This window comes from Loxodonta africana, chromosome 4, assembly GCF_030014295.1.
Source record: "Loxodonta africana isolate mLoxAfr1 chromosome 4, mLoxAfr1.hap2, whole genome shotgun sequence".
Taxonomy (NCBI): domain Eukaryota; kingdom Metazoa; phylum Chordata; class Mammalia; order Proboscidea; family Elephantidae; genus Loxodonta; species Loxodonta africana.
The window spans coordinates 36526263-36549242 of record NC_087345.1 but is presented as its reverse complement, the minus strand read 5'-3'; the positions used below and the strand labels follow the sequence as shown (position 1 = coordinate 36549242).

General features: G+C 38.1%; 1 protein-coding gene across 12 annotated transcripts in view; it reads left to right on the top strand.

The window, feature by feature from the left end:
- The window catches only part of VEZT (vezatin, adherens junctions transmembrane protein), a 117249-nt gene that overhangs the window by 71831 nt on the left and 22438 nt on the right, over positions 1-22980 (top strand). For 10 of the 12 annotated variants that reach the window (XM_064283716.1, XM_023559796.2, XM_064283714.1 and 7 more), the window contains one exon: positions 809-22430. In XM_064283716.1, coding sequence (XP_064139786.1) covers positions 809-1323 — 515 coding nt within the window. In that variant the 3' untranslated portion in view covers positions 1324-22430. Of the gene's footprint in view, positions 1-808; positions 22431-22980 lie in introns of those variants that run through there. The other 2 variants (XM_064283715.1, XM_023559829.2) reach the window with 2 other exon arrangements.

The following is a 22980-nucleotide window of genomic DNA, read 5'->3' as shown; positions in this document are numbered from 1 at the left end:
AGTTATGGCTTTATCTTTCATCAGGATCTTGTTAGGTGGTTGGCAAGTAAGTTGAATTGCATATGCATTTTTTCCCATGCTGTTTTAACTTGTAAATATATATGGTGAAAACATGATTATTATCTGGATTACTTTAGGCCTTTTATCTGACACATTACCAGTGAAAACCATGCCGCTTATTCTTTAATACAATCGTTCTCAAATTTTAGGGTACATCAGAATCACCTGGAGGGCTTGTAAAACACAGTTGATGTGGCCTCAGAATTTCCAGTTCAGAAAGCCTGGTTGCCTAGTGGTTAAGAGCTTTGGCTGCTAGCCAAAAGGTTGGCAGTTCACATCCACCAGGCGCTCCTTGGAAACCTATGAGGCAGTTCTATTCTGCCTGATAGGGTCGCTATGAGTTGGAATTGACTCCACAGCAACGGTTTGGTTTTTTTTTTTTGTGGGGGTGGGTCCTGAAAATTTCTGTTTCTAGTAAGTTCCCTAGTAAAGTTGATGCTGTTGGATTGGGACCACACATTGAAAACCACTGTTTTAATATTTCGAATAATATGTGAGGTGTTTTAAAAATCCTCATCAAATCTCTATCTTATGTCATCCCTTAGGCATTTTATCTCTTGTAAAGTTCCCTGGCTTTATAAATTTACATTAATTTTACTAGAAAGTTTTATTTAGATTTTGTTTATTTATTATTCTTTTCAAGAAAATACTATGGAGAATTTAAATTAGAAATTTAAATCATTGCTGGGTCCTTAGTTATTACTTTTTCTTTTTTTCTTCCTTTTTTTTTTTTTTTTTTCCTTTGAAGCTGTGTTGAAATCCTTGTCTCCTGTAGACCCAGTGGAACCCATAAGTAATTCAGAATCATCTATGAATTCAGATATGGGGAAAGTTGGTAAAAATGATACTGAAGAGGAAAATAGTAAGCCCTCCACAACTGCCAGTGAAATAAGTAGGACTGAGTATTTATGTGAAAACCCTCTAGAGAGTAAAAAAAACAAAGACAATTCTGTGAATGAAAGCTTCCTCCAAGGAGCTGAAGAAAGAGTGTGTTACCAGTATAAGAGTGAAGATGAATCTCAGCAGGCAGAAGTAGGTGACATAGCCATCACCCAGCCAACTCCTAAGGACCCAGTACACCCCTCCGTCAAGCAGAGGCTGGCACGGCTGTCACCGGATTTTACCTTCACTTCCGGCCTCGCTGCAGAAGTGGCTGCTAGATCTCTTTCCTTTACCAACATGCAGGAACAGACTTTTGGTGATGAAGAGGAGGAAGAAGAGCAAATAACACAAGAAATTAAAAATGGGACAGAAGAAAAATAAGAGTCAAGGTTCACATGAAGGATTTTATATTCTTCTATTTATTAAAGTGTTTTAGCTTCAACGCTAGATATTATTTCACTGGAAAGGGAAAGTGAGTGTAAGTTTACAAATACACGTAAGATAATGAATTTACAGGAAGAACCCTGGTTTGAAAAATTGCTCTGAAAATAGTAGTTACCTGTAAATGGCAGATCTTTTGGGAAAATAAGAGAAAGGTAAGGGCCGTCTTAAAGAAATTGCAATTTTATTTGTGGCACAACTGATTGATCATGGAATTCTTTTCGTACTTCTAATAAGAAATGAATTTATCATTTCTTGCCTGAATTTGCTAGCATAAGGTGACTGGGATAAGAACATTAACATTTAGTATGACTCCTTTTTACTGTATTCTTGCAGTTAATAACTGCAGCTATTATGTTAATAACAAGTTGTTTGTATTCTTCTTGTTTATACCAGTCATAAAACAAAGATACAGGTTCTGAATAAAAAAAAAATTTAATTGATACAATTGATGTGTGCTGGGATTTGGAACTAAAAAGTAGTTTCAAAAGTACATGACATGTTCCATATGTTTCTTGAATATATGTGTATTCAGTGGTTAATTTTAAGATGTCTCATGTACTTTAGACATGTTATCAGGAGGGACCAGTCCCTGGAGAAAGACATCGTGCTTGGTAAAGCAGAGGGTCAGTGAGAAAGAGGAAGACCCTCAAGGAGATGGAGTGACACAGTGGCTGCAAAAACGGACTCAAACATAGCAACAACTCTGAGGATGGTGCAGGATTGGGAAGTGTTTCGTTCTGCTGTGTATAGGGTCTCTGTGAGTCGGAATCGACTCCACAGCACCTAATAACAACAATGATATTTAAAAGAAAAACTTTTTACCATTTTAAGAATAACCTTTTTCATTTTTTTGTGTTAATCACTTCTTCAGTTCTTGTTGCAGCTATAAGAGATGATGTCAGAGTACAATCCCTGTGGTTCAAGGGCCCATCCTTAGCTTTACAGAAAATTCATTTTATTAGTTTACCTGGAGATAACTGGGCGTCATTAACGTAAGGCGCTCACAGTGTTGCTTGAGGCTATCCCCTGTCCGCCTTGGTGGGTCAGCAAATATCCTGTCAGCTTCCTGGAAAGCATACTGTCTCCTTACTGCTTCATTTACTAACTACTTCTTAAAAGGGGTTGCTTTCCCAATTGTCCAATCTTATCTATTTTGTGTTGTGATTGCATTTTCAAAGAGTGGTATTTTCAGGAGTACACAGTTTTTGAAACCTGTACCTCCTATGCAATGACAAAGCTTATACCTATTATTTGAGGGAAAATGTAGGATTAATTTAATTTATGCTCCTGTCCTAGAAAGAAAATTACATGATGAATCTAGATTGTCTTTAACTTCCTAAAAACACATTGGTATTCCTATAATTTAATGTTTCTAGTGAGTAAAGTCACTTTTACTGTTTTTAGCATTACCGCAAAGAATTTTTTTCAGTGAATTAAGAAAAAAAACTTTTTTTATCCTGAAGAAAGACTTGGTTCTGCTTTAAACGAATAAGTAGAAATCCTTTGTACTATAAGTAATTTTGCCTGTTGCCAAAATCCTGAAACAACTGTAATTAAGCTCTTAGGAGCAATACCTTAGGGTAGGCCTAGCTTACCATTTAGCTAAATTTCAAGACAAAAATTCTTGTGTTTCAACGGACAGTTCTCAAATACCAATACTTAGGGTTCACTTTCTTATTTAATTTAGTTTACTGACTCCTTTTTTCCTTAGATTAAGAAGAAACAATTATGTAAAACTTGATAATCTTTCTCTTAGCTATAATCTTTCTCTTAACTCTTAGCAGGAATAATTAGAGTTTAATCATTTTTAATTATTTTACTGCCTTTTATTTTTATTACAACAGATTTAATGGAATTTGGGGGAAAATATCCTAATAATATTGTATCAATTTTTTTCAATTTTTAATCTTTAAAGACTAAGACATTTTAATTAGGAATTCCAAATCTTCCAGGCTGATCTGTTTTATTCACTATTGCTTACTTGGTTCCATGAAAAAACTACTAGTTGAAATCATGACATAACGATCTTGGAGCTTTAAGTGAATATTCTTTTTGTGTGTAGTTCCTCAAAATTTCTTTCATCTTTTAAAAGATTCCCAAGATAAATAATCTTTCCTGTGAGTATAATATCCTAATATCCTTGACTAATTTTTTCTTAGAATACTTTAAGTCAGTGTTTCTCAGATGTTTCAGTAGGAAACCTGCATCAGAATGACCTGGGGAGCTTTTTTTTTTTTTTAGTAACTTTTATCGTGCTTTAAGTGAAAGTTTACAAATCAAGTCCGTCTCTCACACAAAAACTTACATACTTCTTGCTACATACTCCCAATTACTCTCCCCCTAATGAGACAGCCTGCTCTCTCCTTCCACTCTCTCTTTTTGTGTCCATTTCACCAGCTTCTAACCCACTCTACCCTCTCATCTCCCCACCAGGCAGGAGATGCCAACATAGTCTTAAGTGTCCACCTGGTCCAAGAAGCTCACTCCTCACCAGCATCCCTCTCCAACCCATTGTCCAGTCCAATCCATGTCTGAAGAGTTGGCTTCGGGAATGGTTCCTGTCCTGTGCCAACAGAAGGTCTGGGGGCCATGACCACCGGGGTCCTTCCAGTCTCAGTCAGACCATTAAGTCTGGTCTTTTTATGAGAATTTGGGGTCTGGATCCCACTGCTCTCCTGCTCCCTCAGGGGTTCTCTGTTGTGTTCCCTGTCAGGGCAGTCATCGGTTGTAGCCGGGTGCCATCTAGTTCTTCTGGTCTCAGGATGATGTAGTCTTTGGTTCATGTGGCCCTTTCTGTCTCTTGGGCTCGTAATTACCTTGTGTCATTGGTGTTCTTCATTCTCCTTTGATGCATTCTCCAGTAGATGCATCTTAGATGGCTGCTTGCTAGCATTTAAGACCCCAGATGCCACTCTTCAAAGTGGGATGCAGAATGTTTTCTTAATAGATTTTATAATGTCAGTTAACTTAGATGTCGCCTGAAACCATGGTCCCCAAAACCCTGCCCCTGCTACGCTGGCCTTGAAAGCATTCAGTTTATTCAGGAAACGTCTTTGCTTTTCGTTTAGTCTAGTTGTGCCGACTTCCCCTGTATTGTGTGTTGTCTTTTAAGGGAGCTTATTTTTAAAATGCAGATTCTAGGCCACACTTGAGTGATTCTTGGTGGATAATTCTGGAATGAAACCTAGGTGATGTTTATACACAGAAAAACTCTAAATATCTCTGTCCAGGACTTTGTTCTTGCTATGAATACCTTAGGAAATATGAACAAAAAGGTCATTGAATATAAGTAGGTATTCTTGTTTATTACTTTTCTAAGAATATTTTACTTTGTGTTGTCTGACCTTTGACTAGTTTTAATGGCTACCATCCTATATCCAGAAAAAGCCCTCTGGGTAAAAAAAAAAAAAAAAAAAAACATGTTGTGGGAAAAATGTATAATTCTGCTCCCCAAATTTTACAATATTATTTTGATAGAATACTTTTCTTGTTAGGCGTAATCATCTGATAGCTTTTATTATGAACATTTCCATAGTTTGTTTTATGTGAGAGGCTGGGTCATTCTTGAAGACAAGATTTCTACCCTTTGCTCACAGTTAGGAAAATAATAAATAATTAGTTTTCATTAAAACACTTCATATCTGCCATATGTAGGGTCAGACTCTTGCTGGTCTTTGTGATCCTCTGCTTGTTTTTCACATGTTATCTGTATTATCTGACTTTATAAGTTAAGTCCTCATTAAAACTGTTTTCATAGCATCTAAATATATTTCATTGAGACCTGGTCCACTGACTCAAGTTTGATTTCTTAAATTATTGAAGACAAGCAAGTTTCTTTGTGTTATTTAAGGTAAATTACTGAGGAAATTTGAGAATATTTGAGAGTTTTAAGACTTTAATACAGAAGAAACAGGCCTGAGTTTAAATTTCAGATCCTTCCGTTTGAGGCGAGTGTAGCCGACATAATAATAATTTGGGGGGTGGGCATTTTTTCCAGCAAAACTCTTATTTTCTGAATCATAAAAGGATGTTTGTGATTTCAGACTTCTCAGTAGTTCAAAAAGAAATAAAGCTTTTGAGGCTGAAAAACAAGATCTAGTTATAAATATGTTTCTAAGATAGATCCAAAAATTACAGGCTTAGTCTTCTTAGAAAAGAATTACTAATATTTGGATTCATAAAATAGAAGTTCTGAAGCTATTAATGTTAAAGGGTAAGAAGAATCACATTCTGATAAATTTCATAAAATCATATGTCATTGGTGTTAATCAGAAGCGACCCTAGAGGTCCTGTCACTCTGGTGACTCACATTTTGCTTACATACATACCGTCAGTAATGTGAACTATGAAATATTTTGATGAATTTTTTAGAAATCATGTGAGAAAAAATTCACTGATATAGTTTAATCAGTGTTTTGTTTCAATACTCAAAGTAAGAACTAAATGCCATAAGACTGGTATAACTTAGCTGAATTATCGTTTGAACTAAAGTATGTATCACACCATGAATGTCAACCAGACAAAGCATAAAGATTGACTTATTATTTATGCAATTCACACTTTTATTAGAAAATGAAGCCACAAATATTTTAAAAAGAGAAAATAGTGAAAAAGTACCCAAAGTATAATAATTCATTTATCTATCGTCATTAACAGATTAACTTGTAAAAGTTAATTTTTCAGGTAAATCCATTTAATTGTTGAATTTATTTTAATACTTAAATAAGAAATTTTCTAAAACGTATTTTCTACTCCTCCACTTTTTCTAGAGTACATTTAACTTTTTCTTTTTCTATTGAGGTATATAATGTCCTATGCCCCTTTACTACATGACCGCACGTTGCTATGCTTTTTGAGTTGTCTGTTTTTCACAGTTTCTCTATCTTCCCTTATAATCAGCTGTCACTTTTTGCTGCTGTCTTGTGTGCTTGCCTCCTGCAATGGGCCCCTAATTTGCTGCTGCTAATCTGCTGTGGCCTGAGAAACCAGATTACCAAGCTTGCTAGAATGGTGTCTAAAATAAGAGTAAGTAGACTGAGAGAGGGCTAAGGGCCTTCTCTGTCAGTAAAGTGCATGGATTTGTGACACCTGTTTGGCTACTCAATATACTTTTGTTCGCCTCTTAGGTCTTTTCTAAGAACTTGCTAAAAGATTTGGTTGAGTATGTAATTACCATGTATTTGAAGTGTTAATTCAGTTTTTATATATTTGTGTTTCTAGGACTCTCCATTATTGAATTCAGCCTTTAAAAGAAAAACTATCATCTTTTTATAAACCACTGTGTATATTTCAGGAAAAGGGTAAATATTTTGCTCTTGTTCATTGTTCTTAGTATGGTATACAAATTTAAAATTAAAAGCACTTTAATTATAACTTCAATTCTGTTCACCCTGACTTAGAGTTCTAGAAGTGTTGGTTTGAGACTAAACATGCATGGCTAATTTTGTAAGATCTGGCTAACTGAATATTTGGGAATGAGTCATTCTAGGTATCCCTGTTTTCTATAAAGCTTAAACCTCCTTAAGCATCAACATTTTTTAGAATAATTTCTGGAGAAAATCTTTATAAAACTTACATACATTACTGTCTTCTTAAATAATATACAAAATACATTTTAGTCTTTTTCAGTGTCAAAATGATCATTATTAACACTAGTTAATAATGACTGCCTAACTGATTGATTAATTGGACTCTGAGAGCTATTTGCCCCTATAGTAAATGGCTCCATTCTGCTATGCTTTTTTAGTTTTTATGGCTTTGTGTTCTTAGTCCTTCTGATTCCTCCATTTATGTTACTGCTTGCTTAAGTGTGTCTGTAGCAGTAGCTGTTCTCCACCTTCATGATGCTGCTTCTAGTCTGCTTTGGTTTTAAAAACCAGATGACTGAACCAGTTAGAATTATGTGTAAATTAAGAGTAAAATGATTCAGAATGAAGACCTAAAGAACTTAATTATACCTAAGTACATGAATTTTGTGACATTTATTAGTTACTATCAGTTTTTTTTACCAGTTTCACCTATATCTATAAAATAAGTGAAGTTACTGGATTAGATACTTGCACTCAAAATAGAAGAGTTGTTATTATATAAAAGGAACTCTTGTTTCTTTACAAAACCAAACCCATTGCCATCAAGTCAATTCTGACTTACAGCGGCCCTCTAGGATAGGGTAGAACTGCCCCGCCTTTCTCCTAGGGAGCAGCTGGTGAGCTGAAACTGACCTTTTGGTTAGCAGCTGAGCACTTTAACCACTGTGCCACCAGGGCTCCTTCTGTAGTTTACCTTTTCTAAAGTTAGTTTTGTATTCTAATTTCTTAGCTCTGATTAAAACCAGTTCACTTGAGTTAACATTTTCAATAATATTTTCTATTTGAATTGGATACCTCGTGGTGCTAAAAGTTTCTTTGGTTAGGTTTTTGGCCTTTTTTTTTTTTTTTTAACCCACCCCAGAGAAATGTATCTCCGTCTTCAAATCGAAGTAGATTGAGGCCTGAAAAATAAGAAAACATTCATCACTGATATCAAAGCAATGAGAAGTAATAAGGTTTTTAGACTCCAGGCAATTATACCACATTTATTCTTTGATTTATTTTCATTCAGTTACAGGAAATATATGATAAAAGCTTGCCACACATCAGTGTTAAAGCTGATGATACTGACAGATATTTGAATGACTAAGTTTCCACTGTCATTCTGTATTTTGGCCTGTTTAAATTATCATTTAATTTGTTAAATAATCAAGCAAGATGACTTTTATTTTCTTGAATAAAAAATAAACATGAAATTTGCACATTACAGTGTTTGAAATTAAAATTTATATTTATCTAGAAAGGGAAAATATTTGAACAACAACTTAGTTTTCCCAACAGGCTGATTGTGTTTAGTAACTATGTGTTGATTTATCTTTCTATCATAGACAAAGTAATTAGAAAATCAATCTCTATATCTTATGGCCATGTCTCATAATCAGCTTTCAGTTAGCCATGCTAACGGAAGGGAGCTATGATACAATAATCATAAAAAAAAATAGGTGACCTAAACAAATTTCTTGAATTGAGAATGCCATTACAGAAGACACAGTCAGGATGCTAAACCCATGTTAGTGGTACAGGGAGAAAAGTTCTCTCTAAGTATTATTTGTGAGAGGAAAGTGATCGTGCTCAGTGTAAAAAAAAATAATAATTTTTTTTTTTACACTATTCCTATAAATCAAAAAAGGGATGAATTTTTTCCAGATTCATATATAAACCAAAGTTTGACATGTATAAGGAAAAGGTGATTTTGTGGATATCCTAAAATGTAATAAATGAAAATGGTTATGGTTTTTTTAAAAGGCTGTACATTTTAATATATTTTAGACTATCAGCAATTAAATTAGTGTATCTTATTACTATTTGTTGACTTTCAGTTGGCACGTACGAAACATGTTATTACAATAGGACAGTGTTTAAATTGTGTATACTTCTGACTTCACTACCATTAAAAGTGTATATATTCTTTGGGGTATAGTTGTAAAAATATACTTTTCTCATATTTATATCTTGAGTTTCTCAAAGAAATAATTTTATTATTTGAGATTTTATGGTTTTCATTTTTGTAACATTTCCTAAAGGTTGGCTACCTACAAATGAGTTTATTTTTGTTAGTGAACATTTTTCTAAAACTAAAACATATCTTTTACAAGTTTACTGTTTTATAAATCCTAAGAAATTACATATCCTTTTCCTGTTCCAAAGTAAATTCTTAAAGAAGTTACCTCTATTTCTAAATCAAATTATTTTCTGCACTTTTATCTCAACGACCTGTACCTCCTGTTCATACTATAACTTAAATAATGCTTACTCAGGCACAGTACTAGCATCTGACAATGGTCACAAGGCTCCAGAAATGTCACTCCCGTCCCTTAAAGGCTGGTGTGTGGTCCTGGTACAGCCCCGAAGGTCCATATGAGTGAAAAACCCAGAAGTCTACTTGACTGAAAGCACTCCCGTGGAATTTGGTTTTGTTTGGGTTTGTTCTAGGTATGGTCCCAGGGATCCCAGATCAAACCAGGCCCCTGGGCCTATCCTAGAACCAACCTAAACTCTTGCATCATTCCTGGAGCATCGAGAGTGTGAAGACCGAAGATAACTTGACACTGACCAGACGTCCCGCGTTCACCAGGAGGCAGATTTTTTTTGAATGTGTGCCTATATTTTAGCAACAATCGGTTAAATTCTTCTAAAACTAGAAGAATAACAGCTGGTAACAAGATAAAGTGCTTCCCAGACTTTGACATTATAATAATTTCTCACAATAGAAATTCTACATGGTTATTACTAACTACTGGTGAGGCGAATTGTCGTGTGACTTTTACTATCAGATCTCTATTTTTAGTTGAAGCAACTTAGCCATTGGGGGGGTGGTTCCTCAAAAATTAATGATTTGTTTTTCTTTTTCTCAGAGACTTTTTACTGAACATTGTATCAGTCTCATTTAACTGAACAATTTTTCACAGTTTCCAAAGTACATTTGGTCTTTTTCTTCTGGCCCCCGTGCTAAATGCTTTGAAACTTTTGTTTCTAGAAACTAACGCTTTTTTTCCTTTTATCTCTAATGGAATCCGCCACACTGCCCTGAGCTCCCTTTTAGAGGTTCAGATCTGGAAAGAACCTTGGCGTCGTCCATAGACACACCATCACTTATTAGACTCATTTTAGGCTACATTTCAGAATCTGCTATGGCCAATGAAAAAAGAGTGGTAGGGAAGTGGGTTAAAACCTCAGTTTACATCAGTATTTTGCAGAGTAAGATTTTTAGTATGTTTCTTTTTTTTTTTCGTTCCCTGCTCCTCTGTATTTTTAAAAATATTTTGACCTAGTTGATTCATCACATGATTTCACATCATAACCACTTCTCAGTGAAACATTGTCATAGTCACATACATACTTTTCTGTTAATTTGGAAGACAGGATTTCTGAAAAGGCATGAAAGGAACCTAAATCCAAAGGCTGTGGTTGCACAATGCAAATGTATACTTTAGATAATGGTGGCTTCTTCAGGTTTAGATCATATTTGAAATACTTGTGACCAGTCAGGGACTCCAGATGTGAAAGGAGCCTAAAAATGTTCTATTCCTCCAAGCCTTGTCACACCAGCAAAACTGGGTCAGTGGGTTGGTTATCCTTTAAAATAGGACTGTGAGAGTAGAACTGCCCCATAGGGCTTCCAAGGAGTACCTGGTGGTTTCAAACTGCTAACCTTTTGGTTAGCAGCTGTAGTTCTTAGCCACTATGCCACCAGGGTTTCCTGAAGAACTCAGTCCTGGGGTTAGTTCTATACTGTCTTTATCACATAAATCCTTCATCCCATGGATTCTGTGTTTTTGCCTTTTAAATCATCTTATGTTTGTTTACCCTTCTCTCAATTTTTTTTTATGTTTGTTTACCCTTCTCTCAATGTTTTCTTTCTTACACAGTGTTTTCCTGTCTGCATAAGTGAAGACATTGTACAAGTTACTATGTGTATATAATCTCTTGTTTGATAAAACAGTGGACTTTGGATCTAATGATCTTTGAGGTTTGGTTCCTTTTAAAGCCAAATGATTTAAATGATTCTTAATGTCTTATAAATTCACTCTTAATTTGTGCCTCAATTCTTCTCATTCATTTTTCCATGATAAGCTGTAAGGAATTAAATAGATGAGCTTTACAGTGGTTTTATTATATTCTGTATTCCCTAAACATGAAAACACTGTATTCTACTAATCTTGATCAGTGTACCAACATGTGAGCATAGTTACCTGTATTTCTTGAGGTATCCTGAAATGAGTGGACCCACAATAAGTAATTCTTTTGGGGGCCAATGTAATTGCCAATGTAATTCTTTTTGGGGCTTTTGCACTCTGTCTTAACACTGTTAATTGTAAACACTGAAAATAGGAATTTGTGAACTGTCGTACAGAGTTTTTAAAATCTGCCATCATTTAAGATACTTTTGGAGTGTTAAGCTATATTTTTAATATCATTCGAGAATATTGTTTCAGAGATATTTTAATTTTTACATTTTGATCACTTGTGTTTTATGCGTTAGAACTGTACATTTCCTACCCTACCTGAAGACTTGAGATTATAGCCTTTTTAAACATAATTCTTTCCTCTAATCATTTTCTGTGTTTTATCACATTGAATTTTTGTCCACTATTTAAAAGGATTTTACAAGAACCCAACAGTAGGTTTATATGTGTCTGTACTATTGCTTTTCTTAAGCTTAAGAAGTCTCTAATAAAGTCTGTACTTCTCCTTTTGGTGTGTATACTTTTTTATTGTGATGTTTGCAACATGAGTTAAGTAGCCACCCAGTAAAAATCCCTTCCTCTTTCTCTTCCTTCTCTTTTTCTTCCATTATATTATTTTTCAGAATTTGTCAATATACCCAAAAAGACAAGCAATAGATTGGGAAAGCTTCAGTTCATTAGCCTAAGTTTTATTTGATCATTCAAGTGCCTCACATAATTATATATCTCAGTGAAAACAGTGGTTTGAATTTAAAAGTTCATTTTCGCCATTCCCAGTGACTTTCAGCCATTTGGATACATTCCATTCATGTTATATTTGTTGACTTATATTACCTCCCTGACAGAAAAGATATACTGACACTGAAAAGAAAGTTAACATCCAATGGACCATACTTCGTCCTCTGTAAATGAATGAATGGATTTAAACCTGTTCAGGCTTCCCTACACTCTTGGGGACTTGTGGAAACTCCAAAATTGCTCTGCAGACTTAGTGCTGGTTAAAGAGAAAGTGGTCTTCCTTGAACCAAACTGTTAAATAAATAAGCCACCTCTTTCAAGAAAAGTTTTGAGACAGTAAGGCAGTTCTCGAAATTTGGTTTTTTGGAGATAAGGTAGGATGCAGGTAGTTACTTTACCTGACTCTGAAGTCATTGGGTAGGAAATACCCCATGTGGTAATCATTCCTTGTCTTTACAATTTGCTTTTGAAGGTCTTTAGCAGATGTGCTGTAACCATTGAAAATAAAGTTGGCAAATAATAATTTTCCACGAATATACATCTGTAAAAATAAATAGACTTTCAGAATCTGATCATATGAAAATTAGTCCTGTTTGAAGGAAAATCTTCACGTGTCCCTATGAGAAAATTTTTATGTTTATACACTCTAATATTAGACATTCATCATTCATGGAGCCTGAATATACTATCTGAAGAAAGCAGGCTTTGAAGTTGTATCACTTAAAGTCACACACATGAATAGGTGGAGCCAGTGTCCTAGCCACTTCTGAAATACACCAGTGCCTGTTGGTAATCATGATATGCTGCCTATGTATACATTTCATTCTGCAGCACACAGGAAACAGCTAGGAAACAGCACACAGCCCTAGAATTTGGAAGGCAGTAGACTTGGACTCTGGGCAAAACTACTTCTCTAAAACGCAGGCAAATCATTTAACCATGTTGATCCACAGTTTCCCCTATTAAAAAAAAAAAACTAATCCTGTCATTTTTTAACTGAACTAGACCTCTAAAAGCCTCTTCTAGCTCCAAAATTCTCTGATTTTCTTAATAAAGAGATACAATACTGATAAGTAAAGCCACGTTTGCCGTCTGCTCTGGTGCAAGGAAAAATTATTTTTAGACACAAGGAACTGCTTGAGAATACAGATTCAACTTGTAGAGATTGGGGAGAAAGAAGAAGGTGGCAGATGGAGACAGTCTAAGAGTACTGGTTTCAGCACAGAACTTAGTAACTGCTAAGAACTAAGTTCTTCTTGTGCACCACAACCTATCAGACACAGCCACCTGTGAAGTGGAGTATTCCCACTTCACATATCCTTGGCTTACAGAGTTGCAGTGATAATAAAATGAGATTGTTGTTAGTTGCTGTCGAGCTGATTCCCAGTGGATGGGTTTGAACCACCATCCTTTAGGCTAGCAGTCAAGCAAAACCATCCTAGGGACCTTAAAATGAGATTAATACATGTCAAACGCTTACAATGATACTGGCTGCTGTTCTACTGGAAAGTTTTTGCCTGTATTTTAGTGGTGCATCTCTTCAGGTCTGCCTCCTGGGCCATTGCATTCCTCCTAGGTTGTGATGTTCACCACCTTAGCCATCCTCAGCTGTTGTAATAAGAGTCAAGTGCTTAAAGATTATAATTGACCATGTCAATGAATCTTTTTGTTCACTTTGTATTGGTTGCGGTTATGAGAATCTGTTCAGTCGTGAGTGCATTGCAGTAGCTCTGAGGGTTTAATTTGCTGTTTCAGTACACAGCTCCTGCTGAGTTCCTACAGCTGCAAAAGCAAAGCTGTTTTCAGTGGAGTAGCTGTCCACTTTAACCCTTATAAGCCACACTTTAGGGCAGGAAGTAATTCATATTTATTTATTATGATTTGTACCCCATAGTATACGTCCTGCTTTTCCTTTTTTTAAGGTTTATGTTTTTGATTTATTACATGTCATGTCCCAAGATACCTTCGGAATGAATGAATACATTTTTTGAAAATATAAGTAGTCGTGACAGCACGGGGTTCAGTTACGACGATTATGTGGTAAGTCGGTTGTGACATGTCAGATACCTTTTTTGTGTGTAGTTTTTATTATTGCCTTTTATTATCTGTATCTTTATAAATCTGATCTTTGAAAATCTCCAAGTGAACATCTGCGAATGAAAATATCAGTATGTTAGGTGCTGCAACATTGGATATAGTACATATTTCTAATGATAAGATGTACAAAAAATAATAATACCAGGGTTGTACATGCAGTTCATGGTAACTGGAATATATCAAAGTTGGGGACTACCTGAACTATAAACTATCTGAATGGTTCAAAAAAATTCAAAGATTTTACAAGATTTTGTTGATGATGGATGGTAGCACATGGAAAGAGTATTTAGTTCCATACACATTTATTGAGTGGGTCTCTTTGTATTACACACAACCACCCTGTGAGATAAGCACTCCCATTTTATAAGAAAAGTGGGTCTCTAATAGGTTAAGTAGCCCAAAGTCTTTGTTTTAGGCTAAGTTCTCTAGAGGAGCAAAACCAGCGAAGTGTGTATATGTGAATATATATCCAGAAATATTTATTACAAGGAAATGGCTCATGCAGTTGTGGAAGCTGGCAAGTCCCAAATCTGTGGATCAGGCGTCAGGCTAGAGGTTTCTGACTCACATGGTTGCAGGGCTGATGAACCCAAAATTGGTAGGTCAGACAGCAGGCTGCTGGCTAACTGGGCTGCAGGAGCTGGTGAATTCCAAAATCTGCAGGTCAAACAGCAGACTGCTGGCTCAAGTCCCAAGAACCAGAGGTCAGAAGATGACGAGTCAGATGCAGGATTGAGAGGTTAAGCTTTGCCAGAACATCCATATATATTGGACGCGGGCCACACCCCCAAAGAAACTTCCCTTTCAATTGATTGGCTGCTCACAACAGATCCCTTTCAATTGATTGGCTGCTCACAACAGATCACATGATGAACAGTGATTATATCATATTGGCTGAACCACTGAGAATCATGGCCTAGCCAAGCTGACACATAACCTAAACCACCACAGTCCACCCTTTGTCAACCTGGCACCTGTACATATCTCCTTAAGACAATTATAAAGTCATACTTGTGCCTAACATAACTAATGTGTACAACTAAAAATGCACTAAACTAGCCCTGTTTAAATCTTATATTTTATAATAAGTAATGGAATGTCTATATATGCATATATATATATGGATGAACATACATGCATAACAAAACAATGAAGAAATACTGAAAAGAATTAGTCATTTCTGCAACTGGACACATGACTGTGGCTGGTATTTAGAACTACCATCTTCCACCACCTATTCCATATTCCAGTTACCATCAGCAAGTACCTCAGCTGGTCATGGTTCTTTGCCTGTTGGGGTAACCCAAAACTTCATTTCTAAAGGGTCTAGGCCATTAGTAGTCATGTCCGAATTGGGTTGCTGGAGTTTTCCATTGAATTTAATTTCAGGAAATGATAGTATTAAGAGATGCCCTAAGGGATCTCCAGTATCCCAGACATACTCGTCTTTACCATTACGCAACACCAATCTGATTTCCCAATGGTAGTCAGGATCAATCACAGCAGGCAATATAACTCCCTTCTTTGCCTGTTGAACCAGAGGCATGAGGAGCCCAAAGTGGCCTGATGGCATTCTTAACTTCCAGTTCAATGGTATCAGTGTTGTCTCCAGGTGGGAGCATTCCTCCCTTTGGAACTAAGACCTCTAGGCATGCAGAGCATAGTGTTGCGGGGACAGGAAGCAAAAATTTTGTGAGTGCCTCACTCGGGGTAATGGTGAGTGGTGGCACTCACATTTCCACCCCTTGATTCCTGGACCAGTGAATCCTAGCTATGGGAAAAACAGCACCATATATTGGCCACTTGGTTTAGAGCATATACAACCTCCTGGAGAATATTGCCCCAACCCTGCAAAAAAGTATTGCCACCTAGCTGGTGTCATAATTGTGTCTTTAGAAGGCCATTCTATCATTCTATAAAGTCAGCTCTTCAGAATGATAATATGGTAAGACCAGTGAGTTCCATGAGCATGGGCCTATTGCCACACTTGATTTGCTGTGAAGTGAGTACCTTGATCCAAGGCAGTGCTGTGTGGGATACCATGATGATAGATAAGGCACTCTGTGGGTCCATGGATGGTAGTTTTAACAGAAGCATTGCATGCAGGGAAGGCAAATCTGTATCCAGAGTAAGTGTCTATCCCAGTAAGAACAAAACAGTGCCCTTCCCCTGATGGAAGGCATCCAATGTAATCAACCTGCTACCAGGTTGCTGGCTGATCTCACCTTCCTCATACTTCCTTGTCACCAATTTTCCAATTGCGTTCCTTCCAATCCCCTGACCATCCAGCCAAACCATTGGCCACAGCCCCCATGAATCAGTATACAGTATACAGTCACACACCTGGCCATTTCTCCTTCCAAGCAAAGTGAACAACCATGTGCATTGCTTGAAGTTCTGCCCACTGGGAGGATTTCCCTTCAACACTGTCCTTCAGGAAGGTCCCAGAAAGGGTCTGCAGTGCTGCTGCTGTCCACTTTTAAGTGGTGCCTGCATATCTCGTGGAACCATCTGTAAGCCAGGCAGTTTTCTTCAGTCAGCAAGTCATAAGGAACTCCCTACGAGGCCATAGGTGCAGACTGGGAGATGGAAGGTAATGTGACAGGAGTGCAGACCAAGGAAGGGCATTTGAGCCACTTCCTCATGCAACTTACTTGTGCATTCATGTCCTGCTTGGGCCCGATCTTATATGTACTATTTCCATTTAATGATGGAATGCCACTGTGCACATCCAATTTTTATGACTCTGTGGGTCAGACAACACCCAGTTCATGATGGGCAGCTCAGGCTGCATGGTGACTTGGTGGCCCATGGTTAAGGCTTCAGTCTCTACTGAGGCCCAATAACAAGCCAAAAGCTGTTTCCCAAAAGGAAAGTAGTTATCTGCAGAGGATGGCAGGGCTTTGCTCCAAAATCCTAAGGGTCTGTGCTGTGATTCATCAGTAGGGGCCTACAATAGACTCTAAACAGCATCTCCATCTGCCACTGACACTTCAAGCACCATTGGATAAGTTGGATCATATGGCCCTAGTGGCACAACCACTTGCACAGCAGCCTGAACCTGTTGAAGAGCCTTGTCTTGTTCTGGGCCTCACTGAAAACTAGCAGCTTTTCAAGTCATTTGATAAATAGGCCAGAGTAGCACACTCAAATTAGGGATATGTTGCCTCCAAAACCCAAAGAGGCCCATCCAGTACTATGCTTCCAGATGTAACAACTTATCCTTTACTTTAGAAGGAATATCTCCACATGCCCCACACCAGTGGACTCCTAGAAATTTCAATGAGGTGGAAGGTACCTGAATTTTGAGGGATTAATTTGTAACCTTCAAGCATGCAAATATTTTACCAATAAATCCAGAGTCATGGACACTTCTTCCTTACTAGTTCCAGTCATCATAATATCATCAGTGGAATGGACGTGTGCGATGTCTTGTGGAGGGGAAAGACGATCAAGTTCCTTGCGGACTAAATTATGACATAAGGCTGGAGAGTTGATATACCTACTTCTGAGGTGGGACAGTGAAGGTGTATTGCTGGCCTAGCCAGCTGAAGACAAACTGCTTCTGGTGTTCCTTCAAAATAGGTATGGAGAAAAAGGCATTGGCCAGATCAGTAGCTGCATACTAGGTACCAGGAGATGTATTAATTTGCTCAAGCAGTAAAACCACATCTGGAAGAGCAGCTGCAATGGAGTCACCACCTGGTTTTCAACAGTCCACTCATTCTCCAAGATCCATCTATTTTTTGCACAAACCAAATAGGTGTGTTGAACGGGGTTGTGGCGGGAATCACCACCCTTGCCTTTTTCAAGATCTTGATGGTGAAATCCCTCCAGGAATGCGGTATTTCTTTTGGTTTACTATTTTCTAGGTAGGGGCAGTTCTAATGGCTTCCACTTGGCTTTTGCTACCATAACAGCCCTTATTTCACATGTCAGAGATCCAATGTGAGGGTTCTGCAGTTGCTACGTATGCCTTTTCCAATTATGCATTCCGAAACTGGGGAAATCACTATCAGATGGGCTCAGGGATCCACTGGATCCACTGTGAGATGACCTGAGCTAAGACTCCATTAATGATATGACCTCCATATGCCCTTACTCTGACTAGTGGACCACAGTGATGTTTTGGGTCTCCTGGAAATAGTGTCATAGCCAGTTTCCACTAATCCCTGAAAAATCTGATTATTCTCTTTTCCCCAATGAACAGCCCCTCTCATAAAAGGCCACGGATCCCTTTGGGGAAGGCTGGGAGAAAGATTAACAGTATACATTTTTGTCAGTTTAGTGTGGTCCTACCTCACGGGGACATATCCTCCCCTTCATTCAAAGGGTTGTGGATCTGTAAACTGGTTCAAGTCTGGAAATTGATTCAGGGGCTGTGACTCTATTCTGGCAATTCAAGTTAGACTGTCATTCACTTAACCTAGAATATTTACAAAGTAAATAGTCAGTTTCCTAGCTATTCCACTCCTAGGGACACCATTCATGGTTGGGAATTCAATTGGCATTGTAATTCAGCCACTCTTACGATAAGACTCTGGGTTTGGTTTTCATCAATATTATCTCTGTAACTATAAGAAATAAGGCTTTCTTTCAGATCTTGTATGCAGTACTTGAATTGCAGCTCTGAAGCTTTGAAGTCATTCCTTTCTTTCACTACTTTGTCTAGTGAAAATAGACCCAACCAACCAGCTTCCTTATACTTCTCATTCTGACAAAATTGTAGAAAAGAATCAAATATGTAATCATCCAGAGCCTTGTCTCCCACAAATATCTGATCCACTGGTGGTGATACTTTGCATATTTCTATTGCAATCTCATACCACAGATTAACAGTGTCCTCTTTACTACTGGAGGCAGAGTCATCAGGCCTTCAAGGCTAGCCAGACTTGAGAGGCAATACGGAAAGCTCATCCTTATTATTTTGTTCCTCTAGAACCACTCTTGGCACTGAATGTTGTAGGCTGGGTTCTCTAGAGGAGCAAAACCAGTGAAGCATATATAGAGAGAGATTTATTTCAAGGAAATGCCTCACACAGTTGTGGAGGCTGGCAAGTCCCAAACGTGGGTTAGGCATCAGGCTGGAGGTTCCTCCTGAATCACATGGTTGCGGGGGTTGACGAACCCAAAATCTGCAGGTCAGATGGCAGGATGCTGGCTCATAGGGCTGTGGGAGCTGATGAATTCCAAAACCCGCAGATCATATGGCCGGCTGCTGGCTCAAGTCCCAAGAACCAGATGTCAGAGGATGATAAGTTGGATGCAGGATCGAGAGAGATCAAGCTTTGCCAAAACATCCATATATATTGAATGTGGGCCACACTCCCAAGGAAACTCGCTTTTCAATTGATTGGCTGTTCATAACAGATCACATCATAGAAGGTGATTACATCATATCTGCTGAACCACTGAGTATCATGGCCTAGCCAAGTTGACACATAACCTTAACCATCTCAGTCTTTTAGCCAGAAAAAATAATAGACTCTCCAAAAGGGCTTCTTGACTTCATATTAGGTGTTCCTTCTTTGTATTTTGTCAGTTTTCTCTTATTTTGCTTAGTAGGTCACTACATACCAAGGACCACACCCCTGATCCTAATTAGCACTTCACACAGCATAACAATCCCTTCTGTCTTTAGTTTGATCATAGGATTCCTAAAATAAATCAATCAAATGGGTAATAAGTTCCTCTGTGCATTATTCACTTATATATTAAAACTTAATTTGGGGGGCCGCTCTCTCCCACACTACTGTTTAAACTCCTTATTCCTCATGAGGTTGGTAGAATTTTTCTGCAAAGGCACGTTGTAAACTGAAAAGGTTTTCTTATCTAGTGGGATCCCGTCTGACTCACATTATCTGATCGACTGTGGTTGAAGGTTAAATGTTTAAACCACACCAGTTATACCATTGTTCCAGGATTTGAATTGAGTACAATCAAAAGACTTTTCAAAACAACTCAAACCAAGCAGAGTCCCCAATTTGTTCTCTAAAACTAAATATATTAGCCTTGTGGTGACCAAATATTGATCTAATAACTACATGAAAGCAAAGAGATCTAACTACCCTCTAAGCACTTACCACTTTAATGAAATTTCTCAAAACCCTCCCAGAGAGCAACTGTTTCAGCAGTGCCTTCACTGAAGTAGAAAAGGGGTATGTATTAAAACCAAAACATCCATTGCTGTACAGTAGATTTCGACTTATAATGACCCTATAGGACAGAGTAGAACTGCCCCATAAGGTCTCAGGGCTGTAATCTTCATGGAAACCAACTGCGGCATCTTTCTCCCACAGAGTGGCTGGTGGGTTCAAACCACCAATCTTTTGGTTAGCAGCTGAACACTTAAACACTGTGCCACCAGGGCTCCTCGGTATGTGTTAACCAAAACCAAAAACCCATCACTGTCAACTCGATTCCAACTCATAGTGACCCTATAGGACATAGTAGAACTGCCCCATAGGGTTTCCAAAGACCAGCTGGTGGATTGGAACTGCCGACCTTTTGGTTAGCAGCCAAGTTCTTAACCCCTGTGCCACCAGGGCTCTGAACCATATCAAGCAGAGTAAGCAGTGGAGAGCAGAAAGGGCTGCTCTTTTAGACAGAGCAAGGCCACAGGGGAAGCCATTTGTCTAGGGACTGGAATGAAGTGAGGGAAGAAGCCATGCAAACATCTGAAGAACAGCCAGCCAGCAGACAGAGCTTATGTATAATGGCTCTGAGGGAGAACCTAGCAAGGATGCCTGAGTGGCTGCAGCCAAGTGGGCAAGCAGGAGTAGTCAGGGGCCAGATTGCATGATGTTTTGTGGACCACAGAAAGGACTTGGGATTTTATTCCAAGTGTGACAAATAGTCATTAGAGGATTTTGAGTGCTGTATCTGATTTATGTTTTAAAAAGAAGATCACTCTGGTTACTATGTGGAAAACAGTAGAAGGGGCAAATACAGAAGCTGGGAGATAAGTCAGGACTGTCATGAAACAGGATGATGTCTGGAGGTGGTGAGGTGGTGAGAATGATCAGATTCTGGACATATCAAGAAGGAGGATATATTAACAATGATTGATGTTGTTGTTAGGTGCCGTTGAGTTGGTTCCAACTCATAGCGACCCTATGTACAACAGAATGAAACACTGCCCAATCCTGCGCCACCCTCACAATTGTTATGCTTAAACCCATTGTTGCAGCTGTTGTGTCAACTCATCTCATTGGGGGTCTTCGTCTTTTTCCTTTACTTTACCAAGCAAGACTGATCCCTCCCGATAACATGTCCAAAGTATGTGAGAAGCAGTCTCGCCATCCTCGCTTCTAAGGAACATTCTGACCATACTTCTTCCAAGATAGATTTCATTCTTTTGGCAGTCCATGGTATATTCAATATTCTTCGCCAACACCATAACTCAAAGGTGTCAATTCTTCTTCTGTCTTCCTTCCTCATTGTCCAGATTTTGCATGCATATGAGGTGATTGAAAACACCATAGCTTGGGTCAGGAGTGCCTTAGTCTTCGAGGCAACATCTTTGCTTTTTAATACTTTAAAGAGGTCTTTTGCAGCAGATCTGCCCAATGCATTGTGTCATTTGATTTCTCGACTGTTGCTTCCATGGCTGTTGATTGTGGATCCAAGTAAAATGAAATCCCTGACAACTTCAATCTTTTCTCTTTTTATCATGATGTTGCTTATTGGTCCAGTTGTAAGGATTTTTGTTTTCTTTACGTGGAGGTGTAATTCAAACTGAAGCCTGTGGTCTTTGATCTTCATCAGTAACTGCTTCCAGTCCTCTTCACTTTCAGCAAGCAAGGTTGCGTCATCTGCATACTGAAGGTTGTTAATGACTCTTCCTCCAATCCTGATGCTCTGTTCTTCTTCACATAGTCCAGCTTCCCAGGTCATTTGTTCAGCATACAGATTGAATAAGTATGGTGAAATGATACAACCCTGATGCACAGTTTTCCTGACTTTAAACCACAAAGTATCCCCTTGTTCTGTTCAAATGACTGCCTCTTGATTTATGTACAGGTTCCACATGAGAACAATTAAGTGTTCTGGAATTCCCATTCTTCGAAATGTTATCCATAATTTGTTAATGATGCACACAGTCAAATGCCTTTGCAGAGTCAATATAACACAGGTAAAACATCTTTCTGATATTCTCTGCTTTCAGCCAGTATCCATCTGACATCGGCAGTGATATCCTCGTTCCACATCCTCTTCTGAATCCAGCTTGAATTTCTGGCAGTTCCCTATTGATGTACTGCTGCAACTGCTTTTGAATAATCTTCAGCAAAATTTTACTTGGTAGATGGATTGTAAGTAACCCACCCAGTGCCTTCGAGTCGATTTCGACTCATAGCGACCCTATAGGACAGAGTAGAACTGCTTCATAGAGTTTCCAAGGAGTGCCTGGCAGATTCGAACTGCCGACCTTTTGGTAAGTAAAGCATAAGAAAAAAAGGAGTCAAGATTTCTTTCTTTCCTTTTTTTTTTTTTTTTTTTGTAAACTGGGTGAATAATGGACATTTCCTGAAAGGAAATGGAGGAAGACATAGGAGGAGCACATTTGAGGGGAAAAACAAAGCAGTCTATTTTGAAAAATTAAGTTGAGATGGCTATTAAACATTCAAGTCAGGTATTGAATAGTCAGTTGGAATTAAGAGAAACCCAGGTTTCAGGGAAAACTTTGCACACAGGTATATTATTGCCAGAGTTATCAGCATGTGTGTGTCAGAGTAGAGCTGTGCTCCACAGAGTTTCCAGTGGCTGATTTTTTGGAAGTAGATCACCAAGCCTTTCTTCTGAAGTGCCTTTCGGTTAGCAGTCGAGTGCATTAATCATTTGCACCACCCCGGTATTACCTCTTCCTTGGTAGGTACTGGTTTTGCTTCCAAAGTCTTTTATAAGGAAAGCTTTTTCTTAGGAAAGCAGTATAGGATGTATAAACTCCTGTTCCAATATGGCCGAAACAGAAACTTGAAATGCGA